Here is a 20,898-nt window from a genome sequence, read left to right as displayed (position 1 = left end):
AGCTCCTCTCCAACCAGAAAAGGTTACAAATGTGTTTCTTATTGTTCATATGTTATCTAAAGCATGCAAAAGGGAATCCAGTAATAATCATCTTCTGATATTTACGAATACATGCAAGTCTATTTTCTTGAAAAAAACATTAATTTCCAGAACTAAAGAATGTTACAGATAACTTTTACAACCTCAACACTATTGTAAGGATTGATTAACTGGAAATCACACTGTACTAGATGTATAATGTCAGACAGCCTGATCTCCTGGTCTAACCTCCTGCATGAGTCAGTGAAGGGGGAGAGGGATTGCAGCTGAATTTAGCTGTGTCCCGTTACAACCCCTTCTGCCAGCTCTCCTCCATACCACTGTTGGATCTGCTGTACTGCTCCTCCCCCATACTGGCTGTTCTGAATTATGAGCTAATATATCTGTTCTGTTTGTTGCGTCCCTCATGAATCACACTCTGTGGGTCTTTTCAGACTCTTTATTACAAGTGGTGTTGTGCGCTATTACATCTGTCTGCTGCCTGCACCTTGTCTACAGTGCCAGCGAGTTGCCTCCTCTTTGTGGTGCACATATAGGCCTCTTTCACACGTTCGTGAAAATCATGCACATTTTTCACGGACGTGTCAGAGGTGCATTTTGCCCTCCGTGAGCCGTGTTTAAGGCACACGTGTGTTCTCTGTGTGTTATCCGTGATAACACACGGAGAACGGAAACTTTCTACTCACCTGTCCCTGGCGTCACTGTCCGTGGTGCTGATCTTAGGTCTCCGATCCTGCCGACTCCCCGCTGCTGCTGCTTCCGGCCGCAGTGAAGTGAATATGCAATGAGCATAATGAGCGGCGGTCGGAAGCAAGTGACAGCAGCGGCAGAGACAGGAGGACTGGAGAAGGTGAGTAAAGGTTTTGTTTTTTACCTCAGACACGTGTGTTTTCTCCAGCAGGTGTCACACAGAACACCTCCGTGTGGTCCCTTTGCATTCTGTGTGACACCTGTGATGCCGGAGAAAAATGGACATGTTGACGTGTGGAGCACACGGACATATGTATGCTCCACACGTACACACGGTCCATGGCAAAACACGCACGTAAGCGCAGACCCATTGATTTTAATGGGTCTACAAGTGCCCACTGCCCATGTCTCCGGTACGTGTGGAAAAGGACCAAACACGTACCGGAGACACGGACGTGTGAAAGAGGCCAACAAGTAGTTAGACCCCTAGAGGCCATACAGCATATAACATCTTTCTACATCCTTTCTCTTTTTAACTGGAGGAACAATTAAACATAATAAACACAATGGTTAATCTGACCAAGTAAGAGATATTTACAATATATACAGTTAGAGATAATCCTTGAGGTGTGCAGGCCTTCTGATCATTCTGCCCACCCTAGTAACATAAGAAGTGTCACTGTTTACCTCTGGTAGTTCTTCTGATTCTGGTAATATACCTTCTGTCTCTGGCTAGCATCCTCAGTCATTGTTGGCACTTGGCTTGAACTTGCTGCGACATTGTCTTGGGTGTCAGGATACTGTTCAAAAGGCCATGAATATTCTTGTTCTTGTGTTTTCCTCAGATTTCTCCTTAAGGCCGCTTTGCAAGCTGCGATATCGTTACTGATATCACTAGCGTGCATACCCGCCCCCATCGGTTGAGCAACATGGGCAAATCGCTGCCCGTGGCACACAACATCGCTAGGAACAGTCACACTACTTACCTGCCTAGCGATGTCGCTGTGTCTGGCCCACCGCCTCCTTTCTAAGGGGGCAGTTCGTCACAGCGACGTCACTAAGCGGGCGCCCAATCAAAGCGGAGGGGCGGAGATGAGCGGGACGACCATCCTGCCCACCTCCTTCCTTACTCATTGCTGGCGGGACACAGGTAAGGAGAGGTTCCTCGTTCCTGCGGTGTCACACATAGCGATGTGTGCTGCCGCAGGAACGACGAACAACATCGTTACTGCAGTAGCAACGATAATTGAGATTGAGGGGGGTGTCACCGATTAGCGATTTTGAACATTTTTGCAACGATTCAAAATTGCTAATAGGTGTCACATGCAACGACATCGCTAACGCAGCCGGATGTGCATCACAAAATCCGTGACCCCAACGAGATCGCTTTAGCGATGTCGTAGCGTGTAAAGCCACCTTAAGGCTTCTTCCGTCCTCTGTTACAGTTTCTTAGGATCGAGGTCCTTGTTTCTGGACAATCTTTGCCTTTTGCTATTGTTTGTTATATTTGCTGCTTGGCTGTAGCTGTATATTGTCATTCCTCTGGAGATTCGGCAGATCATTTGCAGATTTATTGTAATAGAAAGGTTGCCTATTTTGATTCTTCTTTAGTTTAGCTTTGTTGTTTACACCAATTTTTGCTTTAACAGATGAGTAGCGGTTGGTAAGAGTGTCTTTGTACACATACTTATGAGCCTGTATGCCGGACCGCTGTCTATGTCTTGGGTGGGGGTGTTTGATTGATCCAGTATAGACAGATATACATCAGTACCTGCCTGTTTTCCTTTTTCCATGAGTCATTTGGCCATTTTTACTGCTGACTCTGCTTTTCCATTACTCTGAGAATATCTTAGAGAAGACGTCTGGTGTTCAAATTCCCATATCTTGCTTAAGGTTTTGAACTCTTCTGAAGTAAACTGAGCTGCATTGTCAAAGAACACGATATCCAGAATGCCATACCTGGTAAAATGGGCCTTGAGTTTAAATCACTGTTCTCGTCCTTGTGTCCTGTAACAAATCAATCTCTCAGAAGTTAGACAAATAGTCCACTGTAATCAGGTATTCTTTGTCATGACATGTGAATACGTCTGTTCCAATTTTTTTTCCAATTGGCCTCTGTGGAATTTCATGAGGTCGCAATGTCTCCTTTTGTTACTTATCACTCCAGGATGCACATTTCACATTGTGCTATATAGTTTTTAATGTGGTCATTCATTCCTGGCCAATAAATGGATTCTCGTACCTGCCGTAGAAGCACGTAGACATCCTTCCCTCCCTAAGTGAGAAGAGTTCAGTGTTTCCAGAAGATCTCTTCTGAAAGCTTCTGGTATCTCTGAGCTCTGTTTCCTTTAAAGATGATTCCTTGCTGCACTAACAATTCATCTCTAATGTGGAAGAATGGAGAAACTTCCCTTAGAGCATGTTGCTTGTACTTTGGGCAGCCCTGCAAGATGAGAGTCTTTAAGATCTGGAGAATTTTATCCTTCTCTGTGAAAGTCTGTATTTGCTTCAACTTTTCTTTTGACACTGCAAGGTAGTCACACATATTGATGGTTTCAATGTCATTCTCCTCATCATTTGTGACAGGTAGGTATGCTCTGCTTAGAGTATGTGCAATCAATAAGTCTCTTCCTGGACAGTAACAGATGCCAAAATTGTATTTCTGAAGTCATAACAACATGCGCTGTAGTCTCTTTGGGGAATTCAGTAGTTGTAGTAGTTGTATCTTTGTAATGCTCTCCAAAGGCTTGTTATGCGACTGCACCATTACCTGTTGACAATGATCGCATGGTCTATGGCTGGAGTGCTCGCGGTCCTCTGGACAGGCCAGTCCAGAAATAGAACTTGAGGCAAATAGGAAAGGAAGGACCCAGCAGCAATTAACTTAAAAATAAAATCCAAGGCTTTATTAGGTCATCTTAAAAACAATAATCATCCAAGAGGCTCCATAATATACGCCAAAGCATAAGAACTTGGCTCATTTTGGACTAAAAAGTAAAAACAAAGTCCTTAATCATAAGTAAAGAATTACTTATAAGGACTTTGTTTTTACTTTTAGTCCGAAATGCATCAAGTTCTTATGTTTGGGCATATATTATGGAGCCTCTTGGATGATTATTGTTTTTAAGATGACCTAATAAAGCCTTGGATTTTATTTTTAAGTGAATTGGTGCTGGGTCCTTCCCTTCCTATTTGCCTCAAGTTCTATTTCTGGACTGGCCTGTCCAGAGGACCGCGAGCACTCCAGCCATAGACCATGCGATCAGGCCACAGCTGCGGGGAGCGGGCCAGTGCTGAGGAGGAGAGGGAGGGATTTATCTCCCTCTCTCCTCAGTAGACGACAAATGCGATAATAGCGCTGCTCTCGTATTACACAGGTGTAACGGGAGAGCAGTGCGATGTATCTCTCGCCCTATAGACTTGCATATGTGTGAGTGGAACAGGATCGCATTCCACTTGCAGCATGATGTGACTGTTTTCTCAGTCCGATTAGGGCTGAGAAAATAATCGCTCATGGGAGCGGGCACCAAGGGTAACATTGGTCCGAGTGGAATGCGATTCTTTATCGCATTCCACTCACACCGTTTTCTCGCCGTGTGTCTTAGGCCTATGGCCTATTCTCTTTTGTGTTTGCAAATCCGACTCAACGATTAACGTTTATGAGAATCTGTATAAAATGCATTGAATGTGGAAGACAGACTGTACTTCAGAGTTCAAACTATGTTTCATCCATTGTTCACCTGTTTTTCACTCACCCATTGTTAAGGGTTAATAGATAAATAAAAGTTTAATCTACTTCAGTTTTCATAAACGAATGAGAAAAGAAGAGAAATGCAATATGGATGCTACACGGATGCCCCAAATAATAAAAACCAGTCATTTTTTTCATGCATGTAAAAACAGCTTTAGGCCCCCTTCATACGTCCGTGAAAAACACGCACGTGTGTTACGGGCCGTTTTTCGGGTCCGTGTCCCGTTTTTGTGTCCGTTTTTATGGTCCGTGTGGCACCTGTGTGAATTGCGTATGCTAGCCGTGTTTGTGTGTAGAACGTCCGTGTGTGTGTGTGGAATTAACTTGTATGTGTACGTGGAATGTCCGTGTGGAATGTCCGTGTGGAATGTCCGTGTGGAATGTCCGTGTGTGTGATGCACAATGTCGTTTATAAATGTCGGCTGACAGCAGACAGAGTTGCGCGATGAGAATGAACTCGGGTGAACTTCACCCGACTTCATCCTCATACCGCGGCTCTGTCTGTGTCGATTACTGATTAGCGGTCACCTGTGAAGGATTCACCGGTGACCGCTAATCCCCCGAGTGACTGAAGTTTCCCCCCCTCTCTCATACTCACCGTTCCCCGATCTCCGGCGCGGCGCTGCACGGCATTCACACTGCTGCGGCGGCTTTTACTATTTTGAAAAAGCCGGCCGCTCATTAAACAATCTCCTATTCCCTGCTTTCCCCGCCCACCGGCGACTATGATTGGTTGCAGTGAGACACGCCCCCACACTGAGTGGCAGGTGCCTCACTGCACCCAATCACAGCAGCCGGTGGGCGTGTCTATACTGTGCAGTAAAATAAATAAATAAATAATTAAAAAAAAACGGCGTGCGGTCCCCCCCAATTTTAATGCCAGCCAGATAAAGCCATACGGCTGAAGGCTGGTATTCTCAGGATGGGGAGCTCCACGTTATGGGGAGCCCCCCACCCTAACAATATCAGTCAGCAGCCGCCCAGAATTCTTCCCGATTTGCCCTGGTGCTTTGGCAAATCGGGGTAATAAGGAGTTAATGGCAGCCCATAGCTGCCACTAAATCCTAGATTAATCATGTCAGGCGTCTCCCCGAGATTCCTTTCATGATTAATCTGTAAATTACAGTAAATAAACACACACACCCGAAAAAATCCTTTTATTAGAAATAAAAAACACACACATATACCCTGGTTCAACAATTTAATCAGCCCGAAAAAGCCCTCCATGTCCGGCGTAATCCAGGATGGTCAAGCGTCGCATCCAGCTCTGCTGCATGGAGGTGACAGGAGCTGCAGAATACACCGCCGCTCCGGTCACCTCCACGCAGCAACTGAGGTGAGTAGCGCGATCAGCTGAGCTGTCACTGAGGTTACCCGCTGTCACTGGATCCAGTAAGAGCGGGTAACCTCAGTGACAGCTCAGCTAATCGCACGGCTGTCTTCATTTGCCGCGTGGAGCTGTCGGGAGCGGCTGTGTCTTCTGCAGCTCCTGTCACCTCCATGCAGCAGAGCTGGATGCGACGCTTGACCATCCTGGATTACGCCGGACATGGAGGGCTTTTTCGGGCTGATTAAATTGTTGAACCAGGGTATATGTGTGTGTTTTTTTATTTCTAATAAAGGATTTTTTCTGGTGTGTGTGTTTATTTACTGTAATTTACAGATTAATCATGAAAGGAATCTCGGGGAGACGCCTGACATGATTAATCTAGGACTTATTGGCAGCTATGGGCTGCCATTAACTCCTTATTACCCCGATTTGCCAAAGCACCAGGGCAAATTGGGAAGAGCCGGGTACAGCCCCAGAACTGTCGCATATAATGTATGCGGCAATTCTGGGCGGCTGCTGACTGATATTGTTAGGGTGGGGGGCTCCCCATAACGTGGAGCTCTCCATCCTGAGAATACCAGCCTTCAGCCGTATGGCTTTATCTGGCTGGCATTAAAATTGGGGGGGACCGCACGCCGTTTTTTTTAATTATTTATTTATTTATTTTACTGCACAGTATAGACACGCCCACCGGCTGCTGTGATTGGGTGCAGTGAGACATCTGTCACTCAGTGTGGGGGCGTGTCTCACTGCAACCAATCATAGGCGCCGGTGGGCGGGGAAAGCAGGGAATAGGAGATTGTTTAATGAGGCTTTTTCAAAATAGTAAAAGCCGCCGCAGCAGTGTGAATGCCGTGCAGCGCCGCGCCGGTGATCGGGGAATGGTAAGTATGAGAGAGGGGGGGAAACTGACCGACAGACTGTGAGAGAGGGACAGAGAGACCGACAGAGAGACCGACCGACGGACTCAGGGAGATTGACCGACATACACAGAAATAGAAAGAATAGCCGACATCACTAGAAATAAAAACACCAAACGGACACGGACTATAGGTAGATGCATACGTGTTTACTAACGCGTGTGCACATACCCATAGACTTTCATTGTGTCCACGTGTGCGTGCTCCGTGCAGATAACGGACATGCATCCGTGCAAAACGCAAACACATACGGATCACGGACACGCACACACGGACATAATGAAATAACGCACGTGTGACCACAATCATAGATTAACATTGGTGCACGTTTGGCCGTGTCTCCGGTATATACTGAAACGGACCAAATACGCACGTGTATCACGGACGTGTGAAGGGGGCCTTAGTCACAGAGATTGAAAGGACAAAAGGTTCTGCCAAAATGATTTTATTTTAATAAAATTAAAATGTGGGCATGTGATACTTTGCTAATTTGGTTTATAATAATAACAATCTTTATTTATATAGCTCCAACATATTCCGCAGCGCTTTACAATTCAGGAGGATCATATACAAGCAAGTAACAGTTATGGAAAATACAATATTTAGAGGAAAAAAAAGACAAACCTGCTCATGAGAGCTTACAATCTACAATGAGATGGGGGGGCAAGGTACAAGTGCTTATTTACAATGACAATCCAGACATCTCAAGGAAATGAGGGATAGATAATGGTTTCCTGGACCAGTTGCCCAGAACCTTGAGATGCATTTGGGTGCCATGGAGTGTGACATGGAGTTATGTTGTCAGAAGTTGTAGAGGGAATATGTGAATTTAGTTTGGCTAGGGAGTGTGATAGGCCGCCCTAAAAGATGCATTTTTAGGGTGCGTCTGAAGCTGAGAAAGTTGTGATTTGTCCTAACTTCTTGCGGTAGAGCGTTCCAGAGGGTTGGTGCAGCTCAGGAGAAGTCTTGGATCCGGGAGTGGGAGGTTCGAATTAGTGTGGATGTTAGTCGAATGTCATTTGCAGAGCGTAGAGAACGGGTCAGGTGATAGACAGAGAGGAAGGTGGAGATGTAGGGGGGTGCCACACTGTGGAGAGCTTTGTGGGTGAGAAGAAGCAATTTGAATTGGATCCTATGATATATGGGCAGCCAGTGCAATGAATGGCACAGAGCACAGGCATCCGAGTAGTAGTTAGCCAGATAGGTGACCCTGGCTGCTGCATTGAGGATGGACTGTAGAGGCGAGAGTCTAGTTAGGGGGAGACCAATTAATAGAGAGTTACAGTAGTCAAGGCGAGAGTGGATCAGGGCCACAGTGAGGGTTTTTGTCGTTTCCATTGTGAGAAAGGAGCGGATTCTAGAGAAGTTCTTGAGGTGCAGGCGGCAGGAGCGGGCAAGAGATTGTATGTGGGAGGTGAAGGAGAGATCAGTGTCAAGTATAACACCCAGACAGCGGGCCTGCTGCCTAGGATTTATCGTTGTGCCACACACAGAGAGGGAGATGTCAGGTTTAGGAAGGTTGGAAGACGGAGGAAAAAGAAGAAGTTCAGTTTTGGAAAGGTTAAGTTTCAGATAGAGAGCAGACATGACATTGCAAACTGCAGTCAGGAAGTCACTTGTGTTCTGTAGTACAGCTGCGGTGAGCTCAGGGGATGAGGTGTATAGCTGTGTGTCATCAGCATAAAGATGGTACTGAAAGCCAAATCTGCTGATGGTCATTCCAATTGGGGCAGTGTAGAGGGAGAAAAGAAGAGGGCCAAGGACTGAACCTTGAGGGACCCCAACAGTGAGAGGAAGAGGAGAAGATGTGGAGCCAGCAAATGATACACTGAATGAATGGCCAGAAAGATAGGAATAGAACCAGGAAAGAACAGTGTCCTTTAGGCCGATAGAATGGAGCATAGAGAGAAGGAGATGGTGGTCAACAGTGTCAAAGGCGGCAGAGAGGTCAAGAAGGATAAGCAGAGAGTGGTCACCATTACATTTTGCTGTCAAAAGGTCATTGGTCCCTTTGACAAGGGCAGTTTCTGTTGAGTGTAAATGGCGGAAGCTAGACTGTAAAGGATCTAGAAGAGAGTGGGTGGAAAGGTAGCGGGTGAGGCGAGAGTAGACCAGGTGCTCCAAGAGTTTGGAGATGAAGGGGAGATTGAAGACTGGTCTGTAGTTGCTTGTCCAGGATGGATCAAGGGAGGGTTTTTTTTAAAAATGGAGTAATGATAGAGTGTTTGAGGGAGGAAGGGAAGATACCAGAAGAGGGAGAAAGATTGAAATTTTAGTTAGGTGAGTGGTGACAACCGGAGAGAGAGACTGCAGTAGAGGTGAGGGGAAGGGATCAGTACGGCAAGTGGTAGGACGAGAAGAGGATAGGAGCCTGGAGACTTCCTCCTCTGTGACTGGGTCAAATGTGGAAAGTGAGCTGGATGGGATATGGGGGGGGGATGGGATTCACAACGCTTGGTGGCTGGGAGCTGATCTCTTGGCGGATGTTTACTATTTTCTCTGGGAAATACGAGGTCAGGTCATCAGCATGAAGGTCTGTGATAGGGGTCTGTACTTTTGGACTGAGCAGGGAGTCAAAGGTGTCAAAGAGCTTCTTTGGATTGTTGGCAAGTGAGGAAATAAGGGTGGTGAAGTAGGTCTGTTTGGCGAGATGAAGTGAAGAGTTGTAGGTCCTTAACATGAACTTTTAGTGGATGAATTTTTCTGGTGTGCGGGTTTTCCTCCATAGGCGTTCGGCACTCCTGGAGCATTGTTGGAGAAAAAGAGTTTGGGATGTGAGCCAGGGCTGTTTTACTCTGTGTTTGGTCTTTTTGAAGGTGAGGGGCGCTACTTGGTCTAGGATACTTGTGAGTGTGGTATTATAGTGCTTTACAGCCAGATCGGGACAGGAAAGTGAGGAAAAAGGGGACAGTGATGAGTGTAGAGATTCTGTAAGTGTCTGAGAGTCAATGGCCTGTAGGTTTCTCAATGTGTGATAGGTGGGAGTGTTCTGGGGTGGGCGAGGGTTTGTGAGCTTGAAGGAGAGGATGTTGTGGTCAGAGAGGGGAAGAGGTGAGTTGTCAAAGTGAGAGATTGAGCAGAGGATGTGTCTCAGAGGATGAGAGCTCTGAGAGGCCAAGGGAGGTGGTAAGAGATAGAAACTGGGATGCAGATGGGCAGGGGGGGCTGTTCATGGGGATGTTAAAGTCTCCTAGGATAAGGGTTGGTAATTCTGAGGACATGAAGTGCGGTAGCCAGGCTAAAAAGTGGTCAAGGAACTGGGTGGGTGAGCCTGGGGGACGGTATATGATAGCTACTCTGAGGGAGAGGGGATGGAAGAGTCTGATGGTGTGTACCTCAAAGGATGGGAATGAGAGTGATGAAGCTGGGGGGATGACCTGGAAGGTGCATTGTGGGGACAGGAGTAAATCAACTCCACCACCATGTCTGTTTCCAGGTCTTGGTGAATGGGAAAAGTGTAAACCACCGTGAGAGATGGCAGTAGGGGAAGTAGTGTCAGAATCCTGAATCCAGGTTTCAGTGAGGGCTAGCAGGTTAAGAGAGTTATTGAGAAAGTAGTTGTGGATGTAAGGAAGCTTCTTACATATGGACCATGGATTCCAGAGAGCACAATTAAAAGAGGGAAGCAAGGGTGTACAACTAATGTTAATAGGATTATCAGGGTTTCAATGGGAGGTGTGGGAGGGGGTAAAGTTAGCATGGGGTGGACCGGGCTTCGGAGAGATATCATCTGAAAAAAGTAAGAGTAGAAGGAGAAAGATCAGATTGTTTTTGAACTTGTGGCATGCCTTTTTTTGCCAGACCCTGGAGCATGAAGGAGTGATGTTATTAAGGTAGAGGAAAAGAGCGTGGGAGCTGCACATAGGAGAGGGGAGGAGGGAGGGACTGATGTGGATGAGTGGTGATGGAGAGGGGACAGGGCGGTGAAAGGGGACAGTAATGGCACATAGGATGATAGAGAGAAATAATAGTCATGGTGGAAACAAAGTGTCAAAGAGTAGTTTACCTGCTGCTTCCTGCCCTGACTAACTGCCATTGAAATAACTGCCCAGCACTTAGCAACGATGCCACTTTGCATAAGATGGCACGCATGCAGGCACCCCACACGAGTGCACCCCTTAAGTAAGCCCCAGATATATAGGGAAAGCTAGAGGAATAGGTAAGGGGGATTGTGGGAGGTCAGCTTGTTAAGGGAAATTAAGTTTATTGAATGACTTTGTAAACTGCAAGTGTCACAAACTAATATTGTAATAGATGGCGTAGTGGTGCAGTCTACTAAACATAATAGCATCATTGAGTGATCCTATTCTTCAAGACTCTGCAAGGTACCTCCTCTATCTAGAAGGCAGGTCAAGATGCTCATTAGAAATGGGGCAGTGGTAAACTGCATATTCAGCTTCTGTCTCCATTTTTTCCCAGTGAGCACTTTTTCTATTCAGAATTACTAAACTAATAATACATTTTATTTAGCAAATCTTATGTTTGACTGACATGTCCACTTGCAATCTTCAACACCTTTTTAAATGATATCTTGGTCTATTCTTGTGGTCTTCATCTTCCTTCTCACCTTTTTTTTCTACTTTGCATTAAGAACTCTTATGTCAATGAGATTACTCAGTTTATTAAAGTTGTTATTATTTTAATTCATAAACCTAATAAGGACTACACATAGTAAAATTTTTGAGAGCCTTTTCAGAGTCACTGGGTGCTGACGGCAAGACACAGGGGGCTACCTTCTCCTGTCAAATACTATAGATGATGCATGATTGCCATCAACGGAGGTAACTTCATTGATAAGAGCTGCAGCATGAGCCTAGCTGGGTATTATAGCAATGCTGTGGGCCCACTATCTAGTACCAATATGTTCATTATGACAAATACAGATGTAACCTTTATTAAAATGACAAGATCATGATGCAGAAAAGTGTACCATGACACCTAACTATACAAACTCATTGACGTTTGTTGTGTAAGGTGTTATGAGTAGAGATAAGTGGATCTGGCAAAATTTTAATTTGTCAAATTGCAGTTTGTCCTGGGAAAATCGATTTTAGCAGAGAAATTATTCTCCATGAAGTGAATGTACTTGATTATGCGTTGGAGTCTCTACAGACCCCAGAGCATAATAGCCATAATATGTAAAATCTACTAAGAGTCACTACAGTGCTCACCTGTCCAACCCCGCTGCTCCTCACAGTTCCTCATCGGCCCTTGCTGAATGTCTCTATAACCACCATGAGCACTAAACTCCTGGACCTCTGCACACTAGGCTGAGACTTCCGGCTCTCATGAGGCCCCTGACAGTTATGCGCATCAGTTTGTATGATCATGGAGCACATCGCAAAGGATTTCAGCTCTTGTGGTAACAGTAAGAAGATGCAAAGAAGGAAAAAGTCTCTATCATCCAAGAAAGGCAATGGGTGAATATTGACAACCTTATTTTATTCGATCATAGATTTAAAATTTTACACACATGCGGCATGGTATGACCACAGAATCAAAGAGGTAATTATCCTATATGTTTTGGCAACAAAAATTCCTTATTCATGGAATATGCAGAAGAACAGGGGGTTGTGAGGAGCAAAAGGGCTGGAGAGGTGAGTGATATGGTAAGTGTAAGATTTTTTTTTGTTTTTAAACTTTTGATGACAATCTATAGTTGAGAAAATGGCAACTAGCCACCATAGTGCTAAATGTTTGTAAAATTCAAGTAAAAGTCTCTTATCTCTAGTTTATCTACATTGTACTATCTTTCATGTGCTCATGATTCATCTTATTTTAGAACCATCAATAAGCATGGAAGGATGATATTCTGCCACATATACAAAATAAATGTACCCATTATGCCTAAATTTGCAGATTTGCGGGCGAACAATAAGAAATAATAATTTCAAGGAGTCTGTTACAATGGTATTATTAAACTAATATAAGGCACTATTATCACAGTTATTATTAATATTGTTATTATTATTATTATTATTCATAGAGATAATTTGTGCATTTGCTCTCCCTTTTGTTTCTCAAAGGTGGTTTTATATTGGAACTCTGGAGACAGGCCATGTGTACTGAAAAAGGAAGAGAAGAAGGAAGAAATCTCCTTTACAGTATGGCAAATGACCCAGGAATGGCACCACAGACTATGATTAAAATTATTATGCAAATGGCTTCAGCTTGTGAGCAGCAGAAAAAAACGAAAAAATAGCCACATTGTATTTACCGCCACCAAATTGTTAAAAAGCCTACGTGACACTCTCGATGTTGCACGCAATCTTTCTAATTAGTTATTCTTGCTTAGCTCATTCTCTACTTTTTAAGACAAATCTAGCTGAGAATACAAATGGGAACACAATTAATTAGTCGTCCAAGTCATTAGAAGATTGATACATGGCCAAGTGATAACTAGGCTTAAGCAGCACTTTGCACTTTAAGCAAAGGATCAAACTGTAATAGGACAAGTGTTTTGCCTTAATGACTAGATATTATTTTCCTTTGATTTAATTGAACAGTACTTTGTCAAATTTCAAAAAGCAATGCCATTAAGCCCACCTCAATGAACGGTAATGATAGCACCGCAGCCAATACCAAGGGATTATATGTGTTGGAAGACAATTATTGTTTTCTGTTCCCACCATTGCATCTGAGTCAGGTACTAGATTTGAGAGCATTGACTAATGCCACAAGTACATTGCTTAGCGAATAATTAAAATCTTTACAACACTTATTTTTTTTCACCATAACAGGTCAATTTTATGCTTGGTGAGTGTACTCGACGCAATCAATTTTTTTTAGTCTATAATTATATTTTTAGATCTGGAAAACATTTTCCTAAACAGGGAAAAATAATAATACAAGAAACGCCTGAGAGTTTTGATTAAATATGTTTATGACCTTTAATATCTTTAGATTCAGCTTTAAATGGCTTTGTGTCACTCAATGGCTACGCTTCTAATATGGTGTCATTATGTAACAATTTTGAAAAGAAATAAAGTAATGAGGTCTAAAGAAGTCAGTTTATTTCTTTAATTACTCGGTTGATAGATCATAGTAATTATATTTTAACAGATATCCTGTATTATAATCTTAAAGTAATTACCACAGCTGCCAGCTGTTGAATAATTAGGTTAGTTCTCCGAAGAAATGTTTTGCCATAAGCAATGTTTCTATCATTAACAACATATATACAGGAAGATTAGACGGTCAGTGGAACATCTGCAGAAGATCATAATGGCTCCATGGTAAAGGGCTTGCTGTGTAATTTGGCCACAGCTGGGTCATTACTTGGTATTAAGGAGGCAAAATCAATAAAGTTCTTGAGATGTTGGGAAAGGTGATACAGATTTAAAAATGATGCACCTACCAACTAAAAAAACCCCCAAAGGAATAAGTTATATTGACTTAAAATATGACAATATCATCATTTGCTCTTTAATTCAAGTTTGTGATAGGCCTCTTTTACATGTCCGTGAAAATCGTGCACGTGTTTCACGGACGTGTCAAAGGTGCGTATTGCCCTCGTTGTGCTGTGTGTATGGGCTACATGTGTTCTCCGTGTGTTATCCGTGATAACACATGGAGAACGGGAACTTTCTACTCATCTGACCTCTGTCCCTGGCGTCGCTGTCCGTGGTGCTGATCTTCGGTCTCCGGTCCTGCTGACTCCCCGCTGCTGGAGCTTCTGGCCACAGTGAAGTGAATATTCAATGAGCATAATGAGTGGCGGTCGGCAGCATGTGACAGCAGCGGCAGAGACAGGAGAGCAGTAGAAGGTGAGTAATGTTTTGTTTTTTTTCCTCGCAGACACGTCTTTTCTCGGGTGCGTGTCACTCGGAACACATCCATGTGTTCCGTGTGTGTTACGTGTGACCCGATTGCGTTCCGTGTGACACCCGTGATGCCGGAGATAAAACGGACATGTCGGTGTGAGAAACACACGGACACACGTAAGTACGGAACGGACACACGGTCTGTGCGATAATACTTACGTGTGTCCAAAACCAAAGAAATACATAGGTCTACATGTATACGTGTCTCTGGTACGTGAGAAAACTGCCAAACACGTACCGGAGGCACGTACGTGTGAAAGAGGGCATAGATTGTATCAGTATACAAATCAGGAATAGATCTCCTATTCATAGGAGCAAAATTATGGCCCAATTCATCATTGTATTTCGTAATTCCATTTTTTTGTCGTGAATATCTCACAATCAGTGGCAAATATATCCAACGAGTTGCATATTCTACACTGAATAAAAATATAAATGCATCACTTGTTTTTGCTTTCAAATATTTTTCACAAATTTGTCTAAATCTGTGTTAGTATGCACTTCTTTGTGGAGATAATCCATCCATCTCACAGGTGTGGCATATCAAGATGGTGATTAGACAGCATGATTATTGCACAGGTGTGCCTTAGGCTGGCCATAATAAAAGGCCACTCTAAAATGAGGCAAAGTAGAAAGGGATGGAATCTGACACTGATGATATAAAACTCTTCTTCATTGGGTAAGCATATAGCCAGATAAATAAAAATGGATCCAAGGACACATAAAAAACTTTCACGCTTCAAACACTAGGCTCCTATTCATATTCATACCTATGAATAAGAACCTAGTGTTCGAAACACTAAAGGTTGTTATGCGTCCTTAGATCCATTTTTAATTGTTTGGCTATATGTTTACTTGTGATGAAAAAGCACTAAAATGCTTGAATGCTCTTTACTCGAATCGAGCAGGTCAGATGCTCAGAAGAACTCAATTCAAGTAACAAGTATAATGGAAGTCAATGGTGAACTCTAGCTTTTTTCCAGAAGGCCCAACCAGGAGGTCTGTAAAATCACTGAAATGGATGGAAACATTGCTCAAATAGACTAGGAATAGCATGTGTGAAGCCCGGTCATCCCAGGGACGTCGATCCACCTTCAGGGACGCCACAGGGTCTTCTTTAGTATATGGCAAGGCAACAGGTATGTAGTTTTATATTGTAGTATAGTATGTATCGTGACGCCACTCACGGTTTGCGGTCAGGAATATGGGTGACCACCACCGCAGGTTTAATGAGCGTCTGGGGCTGATGGAGTCTGCAGTCGGATGGCGTGGCCTCCCATGAGTAAGGCTGGCCCCAGGGGCTCAGGTGTGTAGAACAACAGGTCCCAGAATAACTCAGTCTCAGTACAAAATGTCTTTCAACTGCTCTTTACTCACTTTTGTTGTTTCTGTGAGGTAACCCGGGCGATGCTAAGATAAACCAGGTGAGAACCAGGAGCTCCTTCAGGCCCGTCTAAGGGTAACCATTAACTCGCCTTCCTTGCACTTCTTTTTACAGATAACCCCTGACTTGAAGTACCATGGGGTTCATCCAGGGAAGTCGCTACTGCCTTTTCTCCCCTTTTTGGCCCGTTTTCCGGCAGCGTGGACCAGGTGAGATGTGGGGAACATAATTACCTGAGTCTGGTGGTGGAGAAAAGCCCGACGTACATTTCGCGGTATGCAGCACGTTGCTTACTGCTTCATCATGGGGGAAAAGTCGTGGGTGGTGCACATGTCCGTTTGTGCAACTCCTAAATACCACCGTGGTAAGTGAAACCGCGAATGGGATTCACAGTTCCCGGAGGCAGACGGCGCATGCGCGGGCCAGCCACAGCGTCCGCTGTTTCGCAACCCCGGCAGTCAAGGAGTCAGGCGCATGCGCGGGGGCCCGAGCATAAATGCCCGAGCCACCGCGCACGCGCGGACTCCATGAAGATGCCGGAGCACGGCCAGGGGACGGAGGTCGGACGCGCGCACGCGCACAAGACTACAGCAACTGTGAATGGACAATCAGAGATGTGAGTACATAAAGAGGGAAACAAGCCAGAAGAAGAATGGGAGAAACAGAAAAGGTGTAGAAAACAGATGTATACATGACAATTGGCATTAAGCCTTATAGAATAGGTGACAATAAAAGCCTAAACAAAAAAATGGTAGATAAATAGAAGAATCTTCAGAATACAAAAACGATGACTGTAAAGGCATAGGAAATCCCAGATGTAGTATAACTAGAAATACCATCTCTGGATATCAATGATTTTCAAAATGATCAAGTCCAATCCATTTGGTAGGAAGTCACATGGGGCATGTAGCAACATATGATAAAGAGGCTAAAGAAAGAAAGAATATGAAAAAAATATGAGTTAAAATAAATTAAAAACCACAAAAAAACAGACACCTGTTTTTGCAATGGAAAAGTTACACATCCCTTATCATATACAGGTTTGTTTTAATAATATGCAATAGCAATATAGACCAGGGAAGTGCCATTGCAAAAAATTAAAACAGAGAAAACACCACCAAGAGAAACAAAAGAGATATAGCCTACAAAAATGAGGCAAAGCTCAAGGCTTCATTAAGACCCTTAGGAGCGACCGTGTCTAAAGCCACAATCCATTTGGTTTCCCTTTGGGAAAGCATTTTTTTTATATTACCACCCCTTATGCCACTATGGACCACTCTTGGTGGTGTTTTCTCTGTTTTAATTTTTTGTAATGGCACTTCCCTGGTCTATATTGCTATTGCATATTATTAAAACAAGCCTGTATATTTTTTTTCATATTCTTTCTTTCTTTAGCCTCTTTATCATATGTTGCTACATGCCCCATGTGACTCCCTACCAAATGGATTGGACTTGATCATTTTGAAAATCATTGATATCCAGAGATGGTGTTTCTAGTTATACTACATCTGGGATTTCCTATGCCTTTACAGTCATCATTTTTGTATTCTGAAGATTCTTCTATTTATCTACCATTTTTTTGTTTAGGCTCTTATTGTCACCTATTCTATAAGGCTTAATGCCAATTGTCATGTATACATGCTAATCATTATGAACGATTACATCTGTTTTCTATATTTTTTCTTTTTCTCCCATTCTTCTTCTGGCTTGTTTCCCTCTTTACGTACTCACATCTTTGATTGTCCATTCACAGTTGCTGGAGTCTTGTGCGCGTGCGCGCGCCCGCCCTCCGTCCCCTGGCCGCGCTCCGGCGTCTCCATGGAGTCCGCGCGTGCGCGGTGGCTCGGGCATTTATGCTCAGGCCCCCGCGCATGCACCTGACTCCTTGACTGCCGGGGTTGCGAAATGGGGGACGCTGTGGCTGGCCCGCGCATGCGCCGTGTGCCTCCGGAAACTGTGAATCCCATTCGCGGTTTCACTTACCGCGGTGGTATTTAGGAGTTGCACAACCGGACAAGTGCACCACCCACGACTTTCCCCCCATGATGAAGCGGTAAGCAACGGGCTGCATACCGCGAAACGTACGTCGGGCTTTCCTCCACCACCAGACTCAGGTAATTATGTTCCCCACATAGGCAACTTTGCCCAGCTCCCCTGCTGACATCTGATTTTGTCCTCATATGTATGTTATAATACTTTCTGGATAAGTTCTGCTTTAAATACTCCTAGCACTGTCTTCCACCGCTATTCCGTGCATATCAGATGACTGTATTCCAGTGTCATTATACACTTTACACTCGCAGGTATATAGCACTTTTGCTTCAATCACTTCCACCAATGCCTAGTAGTGTATATCATACAAGGACTTTTCTGGATTACTTTTGTCTACACAATTTCCAGTCCTTGTCCCTTACTGTCCATCAGTGCATAGTATATGACTATATTTCTTAGCTATTTTAGCTATTGTATACCATCTGCACTTGTATGCACTATAGCTTTCAAATAGGGTCACCAATATCCTTTACTCATATGTAACCCCCCATTTTGTGGCTCCTTTGGGTATCCTGTCAAATTGTTATCTACCATCCATATTGCCCCCCCCCCAGGTGGGACAATTTTATTTTGATTTACCCTTTACAGGACCTCAGGCCTCTCTTATCCAGTTTACATTTTAACACACATCTCTCATCTTATTCATGTCAAGGATATAGGAGCTTCATTATATCTCCTCTTTGGGAACATTCTTTTCCTGTATGTCTGCACCAGGCTACTGTTTCTGTCCATACTATCTGTCCCCCATCCTCCTTTCTTGCAACATATTATAACTTGTTATCCATGTGATGCACTGTGCACTTTAAAAATTTGTATAATAAAATTGCGATATTTCCTCAGCAATTTTTGCTCATGTTCTCCTTCTTTGCCAATATGTGCCCTGAGCTGCTGTGAACCCGTTGTGGCCCCTCCACTGGGTTCTTTCTATTTTGAGTCTGTCTCCAATGGAATGTAAAAGTCTTATCACCTATCTGTTACTAACCGCTGGGGTTAATGCCAGTTAATATTACACAGTTGACACCAGCCACAAAAAATATTACCCTAACTGTGACTGTACCAGGGCAATAAGAAAGAGTAGGGTGAAGTGCCAGAATTGGCTCATCTAATAAGATGCGCCAATTCTGTGGAGGATGGGACCCTGACGAGCTCCCCTTGAGAGGCAGCGGCACCTAGAGATTTGGTTTACCCGTTGTCAGCGTCTGCTTATTGGCTGAGTGAGTACATGAGTGATCTCCCCGTAACGGCACCCAGTATCATCTTACAGAGCCCCTGGGCATACCCCTACCCATGGAGGGTAAAAACACTTTGCTGCCCCATTCCATCACCCTTGGTACTCCCAACAACGCAGCGGCGGTACTCCTAATTACCGCACCCCATGGGTGGCGTCACAAACTATCATCTCCCTGTAAATATCCCCTTTTTCTTTAGAGTGTGGCCCCAAGTCCCCGGGTCTTGAGACCCTCGAGCAACGAACGGACATTGCCCATGAATCTGAGCGGTTCGATCCGCTGCTGGGACGGCCCACCCTCTAAAACCTTGGCGTCACGAACAGGATTCGAACAGGACCCACTAACCTGGGTGACATGTGCCTTAAAAATCTGAAAACTGCGTGTCAAGAGTCCCGTCCCCACAGTTTCCTGCCATGTCCCGCCATTTTCCGCAATCTTTGGCACCAAAACGCCGTCTTCTCGACCAAAAGCGCGCACAGCCGAAGCCCTGCCCCTCGTCCTGTAAGTTTGCTCAGAACCGGAAGTTGCCAGAGGGCCCCAGCGCAACAGTGAGTGGCTGGCGAAAACCAAGGGGGCATGACAGCATGTAACAGCGTAAGTGGAGCAGGGACGCAAGGACTCTGCCATAATGTTCCTGGGTACCGCAGAGGCAAGATGGCGGCTGCGCGAGACTAGTCACCAGAGCGTGCTGCTCCTGGGACCACGACCTGGATCGAGCAGGAGACGGAACAAATCTACAGGAGGATGTGGACGCAGTTCCTCTTTATTCTGGACCACTGGAGGGGAGAGATGAGGAGCCTGGTAATGGCGGTGCGAGCCAGTGAGACTGAAGTCCCACACGAGGAGCGGGTAAGCAGCTACCCAGCCCCGATTGATCCAGCTTATATGACTGCGGGGTCCTGTCTGCCTGCCTCCGATGCAAGTACTCTGCCATCGTCACCCTCGTCCTCGGTGAACGCCAAGCTGCCTATCCCAACACAGGCAGCAGAACTTTCAGCCCCTATTTGCCAAGAGCAAGCTGCAGAGCTTCCGACCCAGTCCCCCAACCACGCCACGACAGCGGCTACCCGAACACCGGGCCGACCAGACCCGGCCACATCACTGGGCCCGTACCTTGATACGGAGCACCCGGACTCTGCACCCTCGGCTGCAGAGAAGTCGGTCCTTTCTTCCATGATGGCGGAGACGGAACCTAAGGAGCTGCCAGCTCCGCCACCGCGCGGCATCCCAGTGGCTGTTGAGGCCATAGGAGTCCATCTCCGAGAGCTACCAGTGAGGCAGGTGAGGCCGGACGCTGATGCCCCTTATTGGAAAGAGAGAAGCAGCTGCAAAAATTGCAATTGGAAGTAGCCACCAGAGATCAGCGACGACGGGAGATTGCTGCCTGCACCCAAAAAGAAAAAGAACACAAGGAATAGCACCTTCCGAGTCAGAGGACCGTGGTACCGTGGTCTTGTGGAGCACTTTGACCCCGACCAAGGATGGGGGTTCATCCACGAAGCGGACCTTACGGCTGGGGTGTTTGTGTCCCGGCGGGATGTGCCACAGCATCTCCCCCAGGGGGCATCCTGGGCGGAATCTGGAGCCGGAAGACATGGTTTCCTATACCGGTATGCCGTAGATGTGACCAAACATGTGTTGATAGATGAGAAGTTCCTGCCGGCGTCTGTGGTGCGTGGT

The 20,898-nt window shown here is 45.1% G+C and overlaps 1 protein-coding gene across 1 annotated transcript in view; it reads left to right on the top strand.

Annotated features, from left to right (window-relative positions):
- Positions 1–13,692, top strand: part of C3H6orf58 (chromosome 3 C6orf58 homolog) — a 96,471-nt gene extending 82,779 nt beyond the window's left edge. Inside the window, exon 6 of the mRNA XM_075338278.1 lies at positions 12,757–13,692. Within this exon, the coding sequence (XP_075194393.1) occupies positions 12,757–12,932 (176 nt within the window). The 3' untranslated portion in view covers positions 12,933–13,692. The remainder of the gene's footprint in view (positions 1–12,756) is intronic.
- Positions 13,693–20,898: the final 7,206 nt, after the last annotated feature.

This window comes from Anomaloglossus baeobatrachus, chromosome 3 (genome assembly GCF_048569485.1).
Source record: "Anomaloglossus baeobatrachus isolate aAnoBae1 chromosome 3, aAnoBae1.hap1, whole genome shotgun sequence".
In the NCBI taxonomy this organism is placed as follows: Eukaryota; Metazoa; Chordata; class Amphibia; order Anura; family Aromobatidae; genus Anomaloglossus; species Anomaloglossus baeobatrachus.
Note: the sequence above shows the minus strand (reverse complement) of the source record. Positions and strands in the feature narration are given on the sequence as shown.